The sequence below is a fragment of the Pseudonaja textilis genome, unplaced genomic scaffold (genome assembly GCF_049901715.1).
Source record: "Pseudonaja textilis isolate UNSWEBS1 unplaced genomic scaffold, rPseTex1.2 PTEXSCF20, whole genome shotgun sequence".
In the NCBI taxonomy this organism is placed as follows: domain Eukaryota; kingdom Metazoa; phylum Chordata; class Lepidosauria; order Squamata; family Elapidae; genus Pseudonaja; species Pseudonaja textilis.
This window is the reverse complement of record NW_028262864.1, coordinates 1807885-1828061: the sequence shown is the minus strand read 5'-3', so window position 1 is coordinate 1828061 and position 20177 is coordinate 1807885. Positions and strand designations below refer to the sequence as shown.

Sequence of the window (20177 nt, the reverse complement as noted above, 5' to 3'; positions counted from 1 at the left end):
TAGCCAATGGCAGCAGCGCTCTCCGAGAGCAGTCCACAACTTGCTTATAGTCCTCCTTAGCCTTCTCCAAATACTGTTGCACCAATTGGGGAACGGCCTGAAACTCAGACAAGAAATCCTTTGCCTCTGGAGCCAGTGAGTCGAGTGGCGTCAAGGGGAAGAACCGACACTTCCGGTTTGTCGGCCGGTGACAGCAGGGATTCGCCTTCTCTGCGATCCCTGCTGTGCTAGCCCTTATGTGCCTCCGATCCTGACGGTTTGGAGGCTAAGGCTGCCCTGTTGGGGCAGCTGAAGAAAGGGGACCGGACGGGGGATGAGGGGCATCGCAAACCCCCCAGCCGGCAATAACCCCCTTCTCTCAAGGCGGTGGAGCGGCGGTCTTTATAGCCGCCATAAAGAAGCAGCAACTGGATAAAGAATGCACAGGAGGAAGAAGGAGTTTTAAAGCGAAAGTTTTTCTTGGTCGAACTGGGACCTTAAGGACATATTTAACACCTGGGAAAGTATTGGCTTGGAAGCTATAATGTTCCTGATTGATGTTTTCAGCTGCGAAGAAAAGTGATGAAAAGGGGAAGTTACTCTCCCTCCCTTATGGAATTAACAAATGGACAAGGGAAACCAGCCTTTTGATAGAAGGTAAAACCTAAACTCCTTTGTTATAAGTGGGAAGGAGAGGCTTGGGAAAACAAATTTTTACTCTAAGACTTTGCTGGAGGAGATGCCTTGAAGATAAAGAGAATAGAAATTAATTCTAAGAAAGATTTAAAGCACAGATTGGACGTTTCTTCTTTCCCTAATTTGACTTCACCCCTAGAAGAGAAACTGTAAAAGAAGAAGCTTGTACTCTGCCTGGACTGTTTGATGACTGTGGGATTTTGGGAATTTTGGGAACTGTTTTAAGTTTGGAAATAACTGATTGGCTTAATAATAAGAAGAGGATACAGAAAGAGAAGAAGAAACAGTTCAAAATGGCTCTATCTCTTGATGAACTAAAAAAACAATATTTAAAAATAAAGAAAGAAGGCAAAGATGTTATGGGAGAAGCCCTTTGTTTTCTAGATATGGCGCTTGTCATGTGTCAGCAAATTAAACAACAGCTGGAAGAAGCCGAGGAAGAAGAAGCCATTTTTAATGAACTAAGCGGTGTGACTAAGAAAGAAAGGAGAAAGAGAGGAGCGAAAAGGAAGGACTTAAGAAATAAAAAAATGTTTATGAAAGAGAAAAGAAGATGCAAAAACAACAGAATGCTAGAAAGCAAAAGGAAAGAGAAATGCAACAGAAAGGAAATCAAGAAGGCAGAGGTCTGGAGAGGAGGGGTTAAAAAGTTTAGGCGGGCTAAGAAGGAAAGGGAAAGGGAAAAAAGTTACAAAGGTATAAAACAAGATGGAGAAAAGGAAATTTTTTTAGGGATAATGGGTAATATATGGGATTTTTTTTAAAAAAGGGATTCTGCAAAGTACACATGAGTATTGTAATAGTGGTATTTATATTATAAGTAGATAATCAGAACTTTTTAAGATCTAATAAAAGACTAAAATATTAAGGTATAACTTTAAAAGGTTTAATAATGAATGATATTAAGTTTTAATGAAATACTAACGGGAATGTTTAAAATATTAGTTTAAATATAGAGTTTAATGGATTAATGTGTTGACTGTTATGGATTTATTATTGTAAGTATTGGTTTCTGAAATAGTAGAATGTACTAAGCAGAATCTGATTGGGATTTAGGTGTTATTTTAAATTTTAATTTAGGGGAATGATAGAAAGGCATCATACTCCGATTAGTGATTCCAGGGGAAACTATTCTTTTTAAATTGGAAATGAGACAGATGTAAATGGAGAAATGGACAAAAGATATAAAAATATTTTTCTTTAAAGCAAGATTAAATATATAAAACAGAATTAAGATGAGGCAAAAGTGGAGAGGAGTTATATAATAGATATAGAATGGTAAATAAGATGGATAATGGTATATAAGAAGAGCATGAATTCAATTGAAGTCCATACAAAAAGAGGTAATCTGGGGCCAAGTTACTTTCTAGAAGAAAGTTTTATGTTTTTATGTTTATGTCTTATGTCTGTGCGTTTAATTAAGAATTAAATAATAAAATCTCGGAGGAAGACTAGATGAGAATAATTATAAACAAGCCAGAGGAATATATAAATGTGATGACTGAATAGCAGATAAATTAGAAAGGAAATATGATTGAATAATGATTAAAGAGAAACAATGTGGAATTTGGTAAAAGGAATTTACGTGTTTATATGGAAATGGGATAAATTATAAGTACGTGATATAAAGCAATATGTTACCTGCCTTGTAAAGATCTACAATGGAAAGAGGTTTTATGTTTTTAATGTTTAATGATGTTTTGTTTTGTTTGTTTGTTTGTAAAATCAATAAAACTTGTTTTTTTTTTAAAAAAGGGGAAGAACCGAGGGTGGTAGCCCACATTGGTGAGGAATGGGGTGGTTTACATAGAGGTATGCTGAGAGTTATTGAATGCAAATGCTGCAACCGCTAAGTAGTCCGCCCAATTATCCTGTTGCTGATTGACAAAGCAGCACAGGTACTGTTCCAAGATTCCGATCACTTTCTCCATCTGGCCATCAGTTTCCGGATGGTGAGAAGACAACAGATTTTAACATCCAAAGCCGTCATCAGCCCTTGGTCCGACACCACCCGATCTGTGAGTCTATGTAGCCAGAAGATGTGCTGGATAAACATGCAGGCGGTGGTGTGACCTGTGGGTAAGCCCCTATACAGAACGAAGTGCGCCATTTTGGTCAGCTTGTCAACCACCACAAACACTGTGGTGACTCCAGATGAGGGGGGCAGATCCATCAAGAAGTCCATCGACAGGGCACCCCAAGGTCTCTCCACTGGAGCAGTCCCAGGGGAGCCCCTGTTGCTGACTTGGCCTGCCAGCATCGCACACAAGACATCACATAGGACTGCATGTCATGTCATAGTCGGGGCCCCCAGAAAGTCTGAGACATGAGGTGAAACGTTTTGAACAGGCCAAAGTGCCCCACCGCAGGGTTGCCATGGCACTGAGACAAGATAAGTCCCCGGAGTGGCCCTGCCAGGACATAGAGCTTATTGTGGTGGTGCAAGAGTTCCTGCTTGAATGACCACGGCGAGTTGGGTCCCACCTCTTGCTTCCGCTGATCCGCCCAAGCATCATGCCACTGCGCCTCCTGTATCTGCGCCCATAAGTCCACTGGCTCCTGCACAGTGGAGAATGACTCTACGGGCAGCACTGTCTGGAGCAGGAGTTGATCCTCTGGATGCAGGTACTCGGGCTTCCGGGATGGTGCATCCGCCCATTGGTTGCGACTGCTTGGAATGTAGGTGACATGGAAATTAAAGTGAGCAAAGAAAAGGGACCATGGGAAGGGGTGTGTCAGGCACCAAATCAATGGAGCAATCATAAGGCCAGTGAGGGGGCAATTGGTCCACCTCCTGCTCACTAAAAACATCTGCAAAGTCCTTGAGTTCCAAAGGCACGGACACCTCGGGTGGACTCATCACCTGCCCTGTGCAGACTTGACGGGTGTGGTCCACGCACTGCAAGCTCGGGAATGTGATCATGTTCTGGGACCAATAGATTTGCAGGTCATGAGTCCGAAGCCACGCCAAGCCCAAGACTACAGGGAAATGCAATCCAGAAGTGAAGTAAAACTGGATCACCTCCTCATGCGAGCTGATAGTCAGGTGCAAGGGCTGGGTGGCAGCCTTGATAGGCCCAGACAAAAGCACCCGGCCATCGATGGTCTCAACAAGCAGAGGAGGTTCTACAGAGCACTGGGGGATTGCATACTGTGCTGCGAAGGCCACATCCATGAAGATCGTGGTGGCGCCAGAATCCACCAGAGCGTGCACTGGAATCCCCTAGGAACTATTAGCCAGGAACACTTGGGTTGCCAGGATCAAATGTTGAGGGGGTCCAGAATCCACGTCTGCGGGACATGACTCGAGTCCTGTGCATGCCCGACCCAGGTTCTCCCCTAGATTGGACCCGCCCATTTCCCGACAAGGTTTTCCAGGTCTGGGGAGCAGGCACAGGAACCGACCAAGTTTGCTGGATCCTGGGAGCAGGACCTGGGGCTGATGCCCCTCGCTGCTTCTTGGGGCAGGAAGCAGCCATATGTCCAGGTTCCCCACAGTATAGACACAACCTCTCAACGCGCTGTCTGTTGTGCTCTGTCACAGACAGGTGGGGTCTGGTGGCACCGAGATCCATGGGCTCCTCCCTGTCTCACGCACAACAGGGGCCACAGGAGTCTCTCGGGAAGCACGGCAACGGTTCCACCTCTGCAGGTGGGAGTTGATCCTCAGGCACAGGTGAATCAATGCGTTGAGGGTCGCAGGACAATCCACCCGCGCCAGCTCATCCTGCAACTTGACCGCCAGCCTGTCTTGGAACGTGTCCATAAGTGCTGCCTCATTCCAAGCAGAATCCTGGCTAAGCAGCCGGAACTCGCTGACGTACTCAGGGATTGCTGTCCCTGCTGTGAGTCTTTCAAATGAGGAGCAGCAGTCTGGGTCTTAATGGGGTCCTCATACATCAACCGCAGATGGTCACAAAACCCCCAGAAGTAATTCAGTAGAGCACTATCCTGCACGAGCAAAGGTGTGGCCCAGTGTGCTGCAGAGCCAGAGAGCAGGCTAATTACAAAATCCACCTTATCCTGGTCAGTGGGGAAGTCCTCTGCTCTCAAACTAATGAAGAGGTGGCACTGTACCCAAAATGCTGGAAACATAGCCTGGTTGCAGTCAAACTTGTGGACTTCAACTCCCAAAATTCTGGGAGGAATTCTGTGAGTTGAAGTCCAGAAGTCTTAAAGTTGCTAAGGTTGGAGACCCCTGGTACAGGGTCCCCTCCAAGGATTATTCTGACATCTTTGCCTGGCCCTCCACTCAGACTTGGCATCCTGAGTTTTCCTGCCTGAGCAGGGGGTTGGACTGGAAGACCTCCAAAGTCCCTTTTAACTCTGTTATTCCGTTATTCCTAAGTTAAATAGCTAAGACCCTCATTGGGAGCCTATCTCTTTTGCTCACTCTGGTCTAATGGGTTAATAAGATTTTTAGAAACCTGCAGCTGAAAGTTCTTCACATCTCCTTACCCTGAAGACCCGATTTCATTTGGAATTTAATCCCAAGCTGATTGCCCTTCTAGCATTTCTCTTGACACTTCTCCAAAATGCACCCCCAAGAAGCCACATCTCTCCCTTCCCCACACACACACCAGAGGTTGGATTGGATATCTCTCTTCCTCCCTCTCTGCTTTAGGCTTAGAAAGTCTGCCAGTGCTGCTCCTCATTTGGCAATGCTTAAGGAGAATTAGGGGCTAGAGACATTTGACATTCTCATCTCTGCTACAGGTGAGGCTGTCAGAAAGACTTTTTGGCAGGTACACAATGCCTTCTCCTCAGCGTCTCAGCACTTATGAGAGATGTGGCTCTACTACGGTAGGCAAAGCCTCTCATTTTGTACAAACCATCTGCTGCTGGCAGATACACACTTATGGGTGGCATGGGCAGATCCACTTCCGGGCATGGAAGTTCTGCTGCTAGCCCGGCAGTCTGGCTCGGGCCATAGGGCTTGTTTTAAGAAATTGGTTTCCCTACGGGAAGCTACTGAAATGGGAAGCGTGCCTCTGCCTGCATAACTAGAAGGAGACTCTCCACCCCCGCAAAAGCCAAAGGCTTGAAAGCAGCTCTTCTGCTACCCCCCCCCCAATTCCCCTGCTGCCTTCTGGGGTGGGGGGGATTGCAAATGTGGCGTGCCATTCAGGTGGGAAATGCCTGGAACACAATAAAGCCCACCCACTCACCTCCTGCTGGCAGGCTGGCTAATGGGGTGTGTTCTGTCTTTAAATTGCTGGCTGAATATAAAGACAGTCAGGCAAGCTCTACAAAGGCTTCCATACAAAGTTTCTTTATTGGATCACAAGGCATCCTCAAGGTATAACTCAGTTATGTTGAGATTCATCTAATGTCCAAATCCTTGCATAGTTGACTTCACAGTGTGAAAATACAGTTATCTTTATCCCATAAAGATGGAGCAAAGGGATCCAGCATGCTGCTGGGTCCAGGCAAGGAAAAGAACAAAGGCTTCCCCCAACCCAACTAGAGGTCAATTCAGTGACCAATCAGGATTACAGATGTGATCACATGACATGAACTACATTTCCCATGATGCATTAACTATGTTTCCCATGAGGCATTCCCTTAAGGGGACAGCTCCCAATTCCCAATCAACTATATACTGTCTGGACAGCACAGGGTGAGAGGAGAAGGGGAGCCGATCGGAGACTTCTGAAAGAAGGGGGGGTGAAGGAAAGTGCATGTGCTACAACATGCTGCGGATACCCTCGCTTGCTCCTTTGCCTGGCTTCCCTCCTCCTGCGGTCTCAGTGCTTGCTCATGCTCCCCCTCTCCAGTCTATCTTGATTGCAGGCAGAGCCACATTGCCTTTTGCAAGCCCGCTGTCGGTGAAGCTGGGTGCCGGTGAGGGCTGGCTTTTTGCATAGCTTAAATCCAGCTGTTGTGGGGGGGAGAGAATGGCTTCCTCCCCAAGCCCCCATCCATTTTCCTCCCAACAGCCAGATAAAGCTAAGCAAAAAGACAGCCTCACCGGCACCCAGCTTCACCAACAGCGGGCTTGGAAAGGGCAATGTGGCTCCACCTTCAATCAAGATAGACTGGAGAGGGAGAGAGCGTGAGTGAGCCAAGGCCTTTCCCTCCAGCCTTTGCCCAAAGCCCCTCACTGCACCAGGAGGTTGAAGTTTGAATTTCTTCACCCCCTCCGACCAACACGTACCTTGGCAATGGGAGTTTCTCTCTGTCCCCTTTTCCAGCTACTAGATCAGGGGGACGAACCTAGCTTTGCTGCCCATTGCATTGCAAATAGGAATCTAAAAGCTGAGAAAGAAAGGCAAGTTGTGCTTTGTTCCTGCACAGTAAGGCCGTCACTGTTGCCCGGCAACTCTGGGGGCCTTGTGTAAGTGGCTGCAGCGGCGCTTTGCACAAACACCCCCCGGACCTCTTTTTTCTTTCTTTCTGTTTTCTCTTTCTTTTCTTTCTTGTCTCTCTCCCTTCCTCTCTCATTCCCTCTTTTTCTCTCTTTCCCTCTTTCTCTCTCTCTCTCAAAGCTGCGGCTGGTCTTTCCTTGGTGCTCTTTGCTACTTTCATTTCTTCTTTTTGGAATCAAGGCTGGCTGAACAAGGATCGCAGGCCGCACTGGAAGCCTACCTTCGGGCGACCCTTCTTCTCAACCTTCTCCTCCTCAGGTGTGCACGCCATCCTCCCGGCCCCACCACAGCTGTCAGTCACGAGAGGATGGGGAGGGGGAGATGGGTCACCTGAAGACATGTTTCCAGCGTGGCTGGTGATCCTTGTTCAGCCAGTCTGGATTCCAAAAAGAAGAAATGAAAGTCGCAAAGAGCGCCAAGGAAAGCCCAGCCGCGGCTTTGTGGGAGAGACACACACACAGAGAGTGGGGGAGAGAGAGGGGAAGATAGGGACCCAGCTGCTTCGCTATCACCTGCCGTTGCCCTTACCTTCTCAGGCCAGGCAAGGAAGGGGAGGGTGAGGGGCAGGACCAGATGCTTCAGGCAAGGTAAAGAGGCATTGACCAAGCATGGGTGAGTAGAAGCCTGGGAATGGCAGCTCCCGGCTCAGCCGGCCTGAGGGGCTACTGCAGGCATATCGTGACAAGGGGGGCAAGAAGCCCCAGGACATCCGGCCACCCACCTGCTGGCAGGCTGGGCCAGGCTGGGCTGGGCTGAGCTGGAAGAGGCGCGTCCACCAGGAGAAGGAAGAAAATGTGATCTGGGAGGGCGGGCAGGCAGGCGGATGTCCCAGGGCTGCTGCACATGCGTATTGCATGTGTAGCAGCTGCACACGTCCGAGCTGTGCCATGGCCACTATGTGGTAGGGAAAGCTAGGAGAGTGACTGGGATAAGCAGGCGACTGGGCAACCTGGTTCGGGGGAGTAGCCAGCCAGGGCTCGCCACCGGTTCGGCAACCCACGCCAAATCACCGCTGCCGGTTTGCCCGAATAGGTGCGAACCGGTTGAATACTACCTCTACCTTGTGAAGAGAAGTGGGGCGCTCTCCACCCTAGTAGTCGGGTCAGTCTGCATTGTTCTCACCTTCTCTCTTCTCTCCGTGCTCTAGGATCAGGAGGGGGTGGTCCTTGCTCGTCACCTGAGCTCTGTCTCTCCTGCTCCTCCTCCCTGTCTACAAAAGCCTTTCTGATCCTGAAAAGCCCTGCCCAGACTGACTCTGCCCTTCCCCAGTTTCCTCCAAGGCCAACGGAGCTGCCCTCTTGATCTCTGTTGGCTCTTGTTCCAGCTCCTCTCCCAGCGGATTCAGACTCTCATGAGGGCAGGATGATGCTTTTATTCAGCTGTTTTGTGGTGACAGGGAGTCCTCGACTTACAACCGTTCTTTGAATGGCTGCGCAAAGTTAGGACGGCCCTGAAAAAAGGGAGCTATTACCTTTTTTTTTTTTACACTTATACAACTCTGATAGCGTTCCCCATGGTCACGTGATCAAAATTCAGTCACTTGGCAACTGACTTATATTTACAGCAGTCGCAGCATTTCTGAGGGGGCGCGTGTCACGTGATTCCCTGCCTTTTGTGACCTCCTGACAAGCAAAGTCCATGGGGGGAGCCAAGATTCGTTGAACCGTGTTACGGACAGCAACTGCAGCAATTCACTTAATGGTGGCAAGAAAGGTCGGAATCCCTTGGAGGAGCCACTTTCAGGGATGGGTCTGCTCTGGAAAAAGGGCGGCAGCTTCATCTCCCGAGATGATGGTATTGTAAGGAGAGGACCAGGAGGCACCCACCCCCTCTAACTTGGGGAGATGGAAAGGGACCCTCAGAGGGGGGTGGGGTCCCACAAGTCTCCTAGCCCTGTCCTGTTCCTGGCCTTCCAAATGATGGGGAGTGGTTTCCTCTCCATCTGGACCCTTGTAGCCTCCGGGCACTGGGGGATCGTCTGGATGGCCTTGCCCGACTGACTGGTCCTGCCAGCTCTCCCAGCTCTCCCTACCACGTGGTGGTTGCGGTGCAACGAGCGGCAGTGGAGATGCAAGAAACCTGCTCACCCGGGCGGGGAGGAAGGAAAGCCCTGGCTGCCCGGGCAAGCAGGTTTTCTGCACCTCCGCTGCCACTCATTGCGCTGTGGCTGCCACATAGTAGGGGAGACCTGGGACAGCGCCACATGGCAGCTTAGTCAGCCAGCCAAGCCCGGGAACGGCGGAGCAGACCCGGCAAGGTCGCGGGAATGGCAAGTGAGGCCAGGCAAGGTTGCAGGAATGGCGAGTAAGGCCAGGCCAGGCAAGGTTGCAGGAATGGCGGGTGGGAGCGCGGCAAGGTCCTGGGAACAGCAAGGGAGATGAAGCAAGGTCCTGGGAATGACGAGGGAGGTGAGGCAAGGTCCCGGGAATGTTTTGCCTCCCTCACCCTTACCTATGAGCGGTCAGATCAGGGCTGCTCAGTTGGGGTGCAGTCACCATGTGGGAAGACAGGTTAAAGGCAAGCCACGAGGACCCAGTGTGCTGCATGGGGGAGGAGTGACTAGGTGTCAGGCAGGTGGGACAAGCGTCAGGTGGGCAGGGTGAGTAAGCATCGGGCGGGTGGGGCAAGGGAGCGAGCGGTGACCAGGTCGGGGCGTGGCCAGCCAGAAGTTACTACTGGTTTGGCCACCCACGCCCAATTCTTGCTACCGGTTTGTGCGAACTGGTGCGAACCGGCTGAATACCACCTCTGGTCTAGACAATGAATACAACAGCAACACTCATGCTGACATATGCAATCACAGAATCAACACATTGGGGAGGGCCTCTGTCTCTTCTCTCTGATCTTTTCGGACACATTATAGGAATCCACTCTCTCCTGGCCCCATAAGCCACCCAGGCCCACAATATTACCAAAGCTATACTTATCCCAATTCCAATCCACTCACCAGTTTCATGCATCAGTCTCTGTGAACTGGTAAATTCTCTCCTTTCAAAATATCCTTTACCAGTTTCTCAAAGTCCCCACTACACATATAACAAATATCAGCATGAAAATTTCTTAAAAGAGAAGTTGACTTAAAAAGGTCTTTTTCCCATTCTCTATTTTTACTTAATACGATTGAACCTTATTTTTAATTTTTAACACCACATATATGGGTTTCCACTCCTGGTCCCAGCTCCGGGTTTTACTTCTCCACTGGATTTGGACTCGCCACCTCTTTTCAGCTCCTTCCACTCGAATTCAGAACCTATGGGGGGCAAATCTCATCAGTTATTAGTTTATTGTTTCTGCAAGGTTGACTTCAGTGGGTCCCCATGTGGAATACTGGTCCAGGTGGTCGGTGTAGACACAGGGCCTTTTACGTGAGTGTTGTGCATCAAACCCTTCTCGGCCATCTGGATTGCGGTTTTGGAGGTGAGTAGTACTTGGAATGGTTCTTCCCATTTCGGGGTTAACTTCTCCTTCCTACTCCGGATCAGCACCCAATCACCATGGTGGAATTTATGGACTGGAAAGGTGGTGTTTGAGCCAAAAGTCCTTGTTTCCTCAGGAAATCGAAATATTTGGACAGTTTATGTACATATTGCTTCCAATGTCTTTTCTAGGTTGGGTCCGTATTCTCAATAGGGCTAAAGGAAGACATTTTTAGTCCATGGCATATGTGTTTCCAATATTAATTTGATCTAACAATACTCTTGACCCCACTGTTGTTGTAGCATTACTGCAGGGAAAAGCTTCCACCCACCCTGTGAGGTGGTCTACTATGACCAATAAATATTTTACTCTCCCCACTTTTGGCAATTCTGTAAAATCCACTTGAAAACACTGAAAGGGTCTTAGCACTGGTAGCCTTCCACCCATCTGTTGTTCTCTGACAGCTTGTCTGTTTACCTGTTTACAAATTAAACATTTATCTATAACTGATTTTGCTACAGGGTATATTCCAATACAACCATAACATTTCAAAAGTTCATCCACAATGGCTTGAATTCCCCAATGACTCCCTTCATGTAGTTTTTCCAGCAATTCTCGTGCAATTGGTTTGCTTATTATTTGTCTTCCATCTGGGAGAAACCACTTTCCCTTCTCCCCCTCCTGTCCTCCTATTTGTTGTAACTCCCTTTCTGTTCTTTCTCAGTGAACACATTAATTTCTTCTACTGATTCTCCTTTTTGGTGTGCATTCACATGTGTCACTGCTATTTTTCTAGGTTTTTATAAGGAATTCATTATTTCCTTTATCAGAGTTTCATGTACTAGTTCTTTTCCCTTGCTGTTTATCATTCCTCTTTCCACCCAAACTTGCCAAAAGTATGCACCATCCCAAACGCATATCTGGAATCTGTGTCCTTCCAAAATACAGTGTATACAATCCACAAGCCTGAACAGACCAGCTTCAAGGCAGACCCCCCTGCTTCCAGGATCTCTTTGGTATGTTTTTCTGTGCTCCCCCCTCCCCTCTAGAAGAACCATCTATAAAAATTGCCTCTCCTTTCTCAAGGGGGTGTTCCTCCAAATCAGGTCTTATTTTAGTTTGTAAGTCTATTACTTCAGAACAATAATGTTCTAATCCATATTGATCCACTGATCTAGTGTTGGCTAAGAACTGTGCTGGATTCAAATTATGGTCTGTAGTTAAAACCAAATCTGTCTGCTTACGTCTCCCCACTTTTTGCTGGAGAATGGTTATGACTTGATGTGGAGTGCTCACAATGTTCAATTTTCCATTATTTTTGACAGGAATGCCACAGGCTTCCGTTGTCCTGCCCAGTCCTGAGCCAACACACCTTGTGCAATTCCATTCTCTGTGTTTACAAAGAGATGGAATGGCTTTTCCAAATTTGGCAAACTTAACACAGGAGCCTTGGTTAAGGCTTATTTCAAATTTTCAAAGCTTCCTCTTTCATTTCCTTCCCACTTAAAATTCCAAGGTTCAGATTCAATTAACTTCGCATACAGGGGTTTGGTAAGATCAGCACGCCCATCATTTCATAGTCTGCAGTATCCCACCAAGCCTAAGAATTTCCTGAGTTCTTGCTTGTTTTTAGGTAAGGGTTGGGATGCCACCCCTTCTATTCTTCTATAGAAATTGAGTACTGCTTTTGCCTAACTACACTGCTCAAAAAAATAAAGGGAACACAAAAATAAGACAACCTAGGTCTGAATGAATGAAATATTCTTATTAAATACTTTGTTCATTACATAGTTGAATGTGCTGACAACAAAATCACACAAAAATTATCAATGGAAATCAAATTTAGCAACCCATGGAGGTCTGGATTTGGAGTTACACTACAGGCTGATCCAACTTTGATGTAATAATGTCCTTAAAACAAGTCAAAATGAGGCTCAGTAGTGTGTGTGGCCTCCACGTGCCTGTATGACCTCCCTACAATGCCTGGACATGCTCCTGATGAGGTGGCAGATGGTCTCCTGAGGGATCTCCTCTCACACCTGGACTAAAGCATCCCCCAACTCCTGGACAGTCTGTGGTGCAACATGGCGTTGGTGGATGGAGCAAGACATGATGTCCCAGTGCCAAACCGGTCATGCTGGAGGATGTTGCAGGCAGCAGAACATCCTCCAGTGTCTCCAGACCCTGTCACGTCTGTCACATGTGCTCAGTGTGAACCTGCTTTCATCTGTGAAGAGCACAGGGCGCCAGTGGCGAAATTGCCAATCTTGCTGTTCTCTGGCAAATGCCAAACGTTCTGCACGGTGTTGGGCTGTAAGCACAACCCCCACCTGTGGACGTCGGGCCCTCATACCACCCTCATGGAGTCTGTTTCTGACCGTTTGAGCAGCCACATGCACATTTGTGGCCCGCTGGAGGTCATTTTGCAGTGCTCTGGCAGTGCTCCTCCTCTCCCTCCTTGCACAAAGGTGGAGGGAGTGGTCCTGATGCTGGGTTGTTGCCCTCCTACAGCCTCCTCCACGTCTCCTGATGTACTGGCCTGTCTCCTGGTAGTGCCTCCATGCTCTGGACACTACGCTGACAGACACAGCAAACCTTGCCACAGCTCGCATTGATGTGCCATCCTGGATGAGCTGCACTACCTGAGCCAATTGTGTGGGTTGTAGGCTCCGTCTCATGCTACCACTAGAGTGAAAGCACTGCCAGCATTCAAAAGTGACCAAACCACCAGCCAGAAAGCATAGGAACTGAGAAGTGGTCTGTGGTCACCACCTGCAGAACCACTCCTTTATTGGGGATGTCTTGCTAAGTGCCTATGCTTTCCACCTGTTGTCTATTCCATTGGCACAACAGCATGTGAAATTGATTGTCAATCAGTGTTGCTACCTAAGTGGACAGTTTGATTTCACAGAAGTGTGATTGACTTGTAGTTACATTGTGTTTTTGAAGTGTTCCCTTTATTTTTTTTGAGCAGTGTACTTAGTTTGGATTCTTGAGTGGGGTTCAAAACCCTCATAGGAATCATCTCTACTGGCCCAAATTCATATTTCAATTGAAGATCTGCTAGGGAACCTCTTCCCAGCAAGTTAACACCTGCTTCTGGTATATAAGATAGAGGTATATGTATGTATGTATGTATGTATGTATGTATGTATGTGTGTGTATATATATATATGTGTGTGTGTGTGTGTGTGTATATATATATATATATATATATATATATATATATATATATATATATATACACACACACACACACACACACACACACACACCTCTATGTTATGTCCCCTCTTGGAAATTCAAACGAACAAACGGAAAGCAGACATTTCACAATCAAATCAAACTAAAGGGAGTAACATCCTCATTCAAAACTGCAGGCAAAACTGTTAGGACTTCCTTTTGAAATTCAAACAGTCATTTTGTTCCTGGCGAAAGGCACTAGCTCAGCTGTGTCCTTTTATACCCATTAAGGCAACGTGCTAATTAACTGGCTTGCCCATCAGATTAACGTTTCCTGGTTCTGACATCAATCCACGATCTAACAGTCATCAGATTCAAAGTTCCTAACAGGATTGGTCCTTCCAATCACAACACCTCTATCTTTTTATTTTGTCCTTTTATTCCCAATTAGAGGGGGGTTAATTTGGGTACTTCAAATCCTTCCCTTTTACTCCAGATACTCTAATACTTTGTCCACTTAATTTCATCTCTTCAGTTAATACTGATATCAAAGTTCTCGCTGCCCCAGTGTCAATTAAAAACACAACTTCCTCTTCCTTACATCACCCCTGACACCCCTAGTATTGACTTTCATCTTATGCCATCATAGTATACACTTGCATCTCCCTTCTTAGGATTGGGCAGTCTTTCCTGAAATGTCCAGGCTGGTGACACCCAAAACATCTACTCACTCTGTCCTCCCTGCTCGTACCACCACGTCCTCTTCCCCTTTTCACTCCCTGGTTCCACCCTTTCATTCCTTAATTTCTTCCTTGTCCTAACCTTTCCTGGAGTGGGGTTTTTGGAGGTCTCTCCTGTTTTATAACTTCTCTAACTGTTTTCACCATCATTCTACCCTTTCTATTTTTCTCATTATCTCGCTGGACATCAATCTTTTGGGCTTTGAGAAGATTCGGCCATGCCTTTGTTACAAACTGAATTTGAACTAGTTGTGTATTGGTAGAATCGTCCGGGTCCATGCCAGAGTATTTCCTAATATCTTTTTTACATTGCTCCAATTCTCTTTTCAGTGCTTTATACTTAAAGCACTGTGGCTTAAAGCAGGGGAATTTTTAACACTTTGTTTTGGACTTGGTAAATGGGAAGGAGGAGAAGGCATTGGTGGTGCTGCAGGGACAGTGTTTGGGTTATAAGGAGGGGGTAAATACCTCCTATTTCCCATGTCTTCCTCCTCCTCCTTATTTACCATGAATAATTTTGCTTTATAAGATCCCTCTTCTCAGGGCCATTTGTCTGGGTTCCAGATCAGGGCATTATCTATTACATTTTCTATTGTCTTGAACTCTTTATCCTTTACATATTCATACAAATTATTACAAACAAAATAATCATTTGTTCCTAATAGGGGCCAACTTAAATTTTCATCCTCCCACCAAACAACACAAATTTACCATATCTTCTCTATTTATACCCAATTTAGTAATTAATTTTCTACAGGGTGGTTTTCCCCATCCTTCAAGAAATTGCCGTAGGGGACTTGAAGGATCAATTTTTAATTTTGGATTTTTCTGAATCTTCTTCACACATTTCCCTTGTGACCCATGGGAATTGCCCATGGTTGGTTACCAGACTGGAGCAATCCTTACCAACTTGTTCCAGTGAGACCTTCATACACACACAGTTGGCACCTGGCCAGAGCAAAAGACACCCCTTACTGCCACTAAAGGTCTGTCTCTGCCCTGGAGAGCCTGAATCTCCCAGCAGACGCTGGCTTATTTTAAAGATCCAAACTCTTCTCTACCAATCCTGAACCTCCCAGCAAATGCTAGTTTTTTAAAGATCAAGATCTATAGAGACCTTTATTCGACCTTCAATACAGCCCAAGGACTGCTAGGGTCGTCTCATCCACAGACCTCCCACACAAGTCTCAGATTCTCAGTCCTATCCAACCCCAAATTGCCTAGTGAGTGTGTTCTTACTTGACTAGAACTACCAGTACTTACCCCTAGGTCTGCACGCAGAGTTGCCCAGTGGTTTCTGGCAATCCCATAAACCTGGTCCCCTTCCTTCTCTTTCTGTTTTCAACCGACCTCTATTTTAAACACGGATCTGTGTCTCGTTCCATGCTCCTGAACAGCAGAGCTGACTGTGGACCATTGAAATCAATGGGGCATGCCTTCCTCACCGACTCTGCCATCCAGGGCATCAGAAGAGAGCAGTTGCCCGCATTCTCCACCAATTGTTGGAAATGACTCCAATAACAAGAACTTGGATCGGTGAAAACACAGATTTTATTTGCAAGCTTAAATCAAAGCATACAAAAGGGAAAAAAGCTGTTTGCAAAGAGTGGTAGGATCTTAGCTTATCTCAACATGAGGTTTGAGCTAAGAACCTCACCTTAAGATTTCAAAACGTACTTTATATACAGTTTCATCTCATCACCCAAGTTCCCTCCTTCTTGAGACTCATTCCTTCCCAAGTTCAAACTCATTGGATTTGCCCTCAGGTGTTGCAGCTAATCCTAGGATGTCTCTAGGGAGAATTGTCTCCTTCCTTTATGTTCTCATCCATACCCCTCTGTACCTCTTACTTTGGCTGCCCACGTGGCATCTTTCCTTAGCGTTAAGGAATGTAGCATCCCCTCATCAGGGCCTCTTTCTAAGCTCATCATATACTACCATTTTTCCAAAGAGATTATAACAACAACCCCCTCCAACATAATAATAATATAAAAGGCATAAGATAAAAATATAAAAAGTCTTAACAATGGAGCATGTCAAAATTATAAAAGCAAAGATTTATATACAGGGAGATATATTTCATTTGATAACAGAATAGAATTGGAAGGGATCCCGCAAGGTCATCTAGTCCAACCCCTATTTGTGAAACCTTTAAGCATCTTACAGTATATACCATTTTATTTTTGAATTTAGTTATTTCTAACAACATGATCCCCTTTTGCGACCTAGCAAGCAACATTGATGGGGGGAGCCAGATTCGCTTAACAACTGGGTTACTAACCAAACAACGGCAGCCATTCACTCAACAACGGTAGTATTTTACAGATTGTAAAATGGGGCAAAACTCCTTTAACCACCATCTCACTTAGCAACATAAAACTTGCACTCAATTGTGGTCGTAAGTCAAGGATGTACTGTAACAAACAGCTTCCCAACTCACCAAAAAAACCCGAGGTTTAATACTTTGGGAGTTTGGCTGGCTTTTAAGCTCAGATGGGACCCTGTACCCAATTTCTCCTGTACCCCCCCCACCCAAACCATGGGGATCTCTCCCATAGAAGCAAGCTGGGGGATTGAAGGAGGGGATCGAAGGCACCAGATCTTGGGATCTGCAGAGGAAAGCCATGGATGGATGGAGGAACATATAGATCAGGGGTGTCAAACTCAAGGCCAGCAGGCCGGAACTGCCCCAGGGGGCCAGCCTGGAAATAGCAAAGGACCAGCCCACAGTGCCTCTGGCAGCCAAAACGGGGCATAGGGGGGCCATGCAAGCCCCCCCCATGCCCCATTTTTGGCCTGGGCGGCCTCCTGCAGCACCCTGCCAGCCAAAATGGGGCACGGGGTGTGTGTGTGTTGTGTGAAGGTTTGACCAGCAGGGTGCTGCAGGATGTGTCTATCCCATTTCCCCCACCCACCCCCAACCGGCCTACGGAGAACTACAATGCTGATCCGGCCCTCGAGGCAATCCAGTTTGACACCCCTGGTATAGATGGTTTACATCTCTGTGCATGCATGCTCTGGACTGTTTGGAAGGATGGGGGTCTTTTTAGGGGTGGTGGTGGGTGTGAAAGATGGATTGGGGCCTTAAAGCCTTGCAAAATGTGCTTCCTTTGGTTCACCTCCCCCCAGCCTCAACGCCAAATGTTGGCATCCGAAAAACGAGGATCGAAGATCTAGGATGCAGGAACAAAAAAATAATTGGATGACAGTTCCCATTCTCTGCAGAGCTTTGCCCAGGAAGGAAGAAAAATAAAGAGTAGGATGGGGGGAGGAGTCGGGGAGTAGGGCCTAGGATTGTGCAAAGGATGGAAAAAAAAAAGGACATGGCGAGGGAGCGAAAGCAAAACAGATCTCTGGAAGCAGGAAAAGGACAGGGTCACAGCTGCAGATGTTCCTTGGGGGCCAGTTGTGCATCTTGTGGTTTTGGAACAAGGGTGGAGGGGGGGGACAACAAACCAAGATCTTAGTGGGGGTGGGGGAGGTTAGAAAATGAAAGAGACCAGGATCTTAGAGGAGAAATATTATCCTTTCTTGCTCAGTCCTTTTTCTTTGTGCAATTTGCCCCCTTGGCCTGCGTTTGTGTATTTATTTTGTTTCTTAAGAGTAGTGAACTGCCTCCATCCTTTGACCAGGTTATGTGGAAGACTCGCGCCATCTATCTGCCAAGAAGGGAACAACCACATCTGATAAATCCTGGTGAACGCCTTTTTATTTCCATTTGGGGGAGAGAAACCTTCTGTAAATCATCATCTGCCATTGTGGTGTTAGGCCAGATTGTGCGTGTGCAAATCCTAGCTGGAAAGCTGTGTCATGTGCATCAATCATGCCTCTCGATCCTTTGCAAGAGGAGAGCAGGAAAACAGAAAGGAAAAAGAGACGCGGATGCTCCCCCAAAAAGCTCTTTAAGAAGGGAGAAAATAGAAGTGCAAAAAGGAAAAAGGATTCACTTGGAGAAAAAAAACAAACAAACGTTTGCAAGCTAATTCCAAGCCCAGCCCAAATCTTTTCAGTTTAACCCTTGCATTAAGACATTCAGCTATATTTGGATCTTATTTGAACATTAAAGATAATCGTGTTTATGTAAGTTTCTAAACAGTCTTAAGACATCAAGCCAGTTTTCCAGCTAAGGCTTTTGAAGCCTATTTTTCCATCACTACAAGGTCTTTATTAATGCCGTGGCCTAATTTTAAGAGTCCTGATTTTAAATTTCCCTTTTCTTTTCAGATATTTTTTCTGGCCTTTTAATTTCCTTTGCAGGTGAATTCTCAAGTCTCACGAAGGAAGGCGAACACAGGTAGACCTTGACTTACGACAATTGAGCCCAACATTTCTGTTGTTAAAATTGAGTTTTGCCGCATTTTACAACCTTTCTGGCCACGGTTGTTAAAGTGAATCACTGCCATTGATAAGTTAGCAACCCAGCTGTTAAGTGAATCCGGCCTTCCCGTTAACTTTGTCAGGTCGCAAAAGGGGATCGCATAACCTTGGGACACAACAATAGCCATAAGTATGAACCAGTTGCCAAGCGTCTGAATTTTGATCACATGAACATGGGGAGGCTACAAAGGTCTTAACTGTGAAAAACAATAGTTAAGTCACATTTTTCAGCACCGTTGTAACTTTGAAGTGACTAAACTATTGTAAGCCAGACTCCCTGCATATGGTGCCTGTTGTGTGGGGTGTTTTTAGTTGCTGATTGGGTGTTGATGGCTGTTTATTGTGGATCCTAAGTACTTGATAGTTGGGCCAGCGCATTGTGCAACAAGGTCACATAGTGTAATAAGATTGGGTCTGGGATAGGGACTTCTGTCCTCACTGTGAGTTGTGTGTGTGGGGGTGCATGAAGGGAGGCTCAGCCAATCTCATTGTACACGTACTCTGACAATAAAGGTAATAAATAAGCCAGTTGATTGACAAAGGGCTGTTTCCCACACTTCAATTATTTCCCTGGCTGTTTTTGTCCCTGCTTGGCCAACAATCTTAGTAGCTGCAAAACAGAATAGCCCAAAGCACACACTCTGCTAGAGAAGTTCCCTGAGGATGGGCACCAGGATGGATCCGAAAGCTCAGAAGACTAAACCTCTGGTTCCAATGAATGACCCAGATTTGATCTCGAAAGTCTTATTTCTTCTGCTTTGCTTAATGTTGGTTTCGCTGAAAAGAGAATAGTATAATGGGCAGGTATAGTTTGTATGCTGAATTCTGCACTCTGTGCTCCGTATTTGGGTGACCAAACTAAACTCTGGAATTCGTGAAAGTCAAATTAGACAGTCGAAGTCCCAAAGATGCTTTTTTCAAGAGGCAGTTTGACTTTCTGGTTTTTCTTTGAAGACATTTTGCTTCTGATCCAAGAAGCTTCTTCAGCTCTGACTGGATGGTGGGGAATGGAAAGATTTTTATTCCTTGCAGACATACCTTCCACTCCCCATCTAGTCAGAGCCGAAGAAGCTTCTTGGATGAGAAGTGAAATGTCTTCAAGCAAAAACCAGGAAGTCCAGTTGCTGTTTGAAAAACAACAACCCACCTTTGGGACAACTATGACTTGGATGATGGAGAATCTCCAGAGACATTCAGCTGGTGGAGCTATTTTGACAGTTAAAAGGCCTGATGAAGGAAGATGCTCTCATTTGGTGGGTTGGTTCTCAGATCTCAACAGGAAAGCAGAAGAAAAACATTTTGATCCATTTCGTTTTACAGTTTTAGTATGAGTTTATAGGTTGTTTTAACTTTGGATTGGTAGCTGCCCAGAGTTGGTTAGAAGAGGGGCGGCTTCAGAAATGTTTTAAATAAATAT

The 20177-nt window shown here is 46.3% G+C and overlaps 1 protein-coding gene across 1 annotated transcript in view; it reads right to left on the bottom strand.

Annotated features, from left to right (window-relative positions):
* Positions 1-15916: 15916 nt before the first annotated feature.
* The window catches only part of LOC113450251 (apoptotic chromatin condensation inducer in the nucleus-like), a 98137-nt gene continuing 93876 nt past the window's right edge, over positions 15917-20177 (bottom strand). The window contains exon 19 of the mRNA XM_087918905.1: positions 15917-19537. Within this exon, the coding sequence (XP_087775031.1) occupies positions 19458-19537 (80 nt within the window). The 3' untranslated portion in view covers positions 15917-19457. The remainder of the gene's footprint in view (positions 19538-20177) is intronic.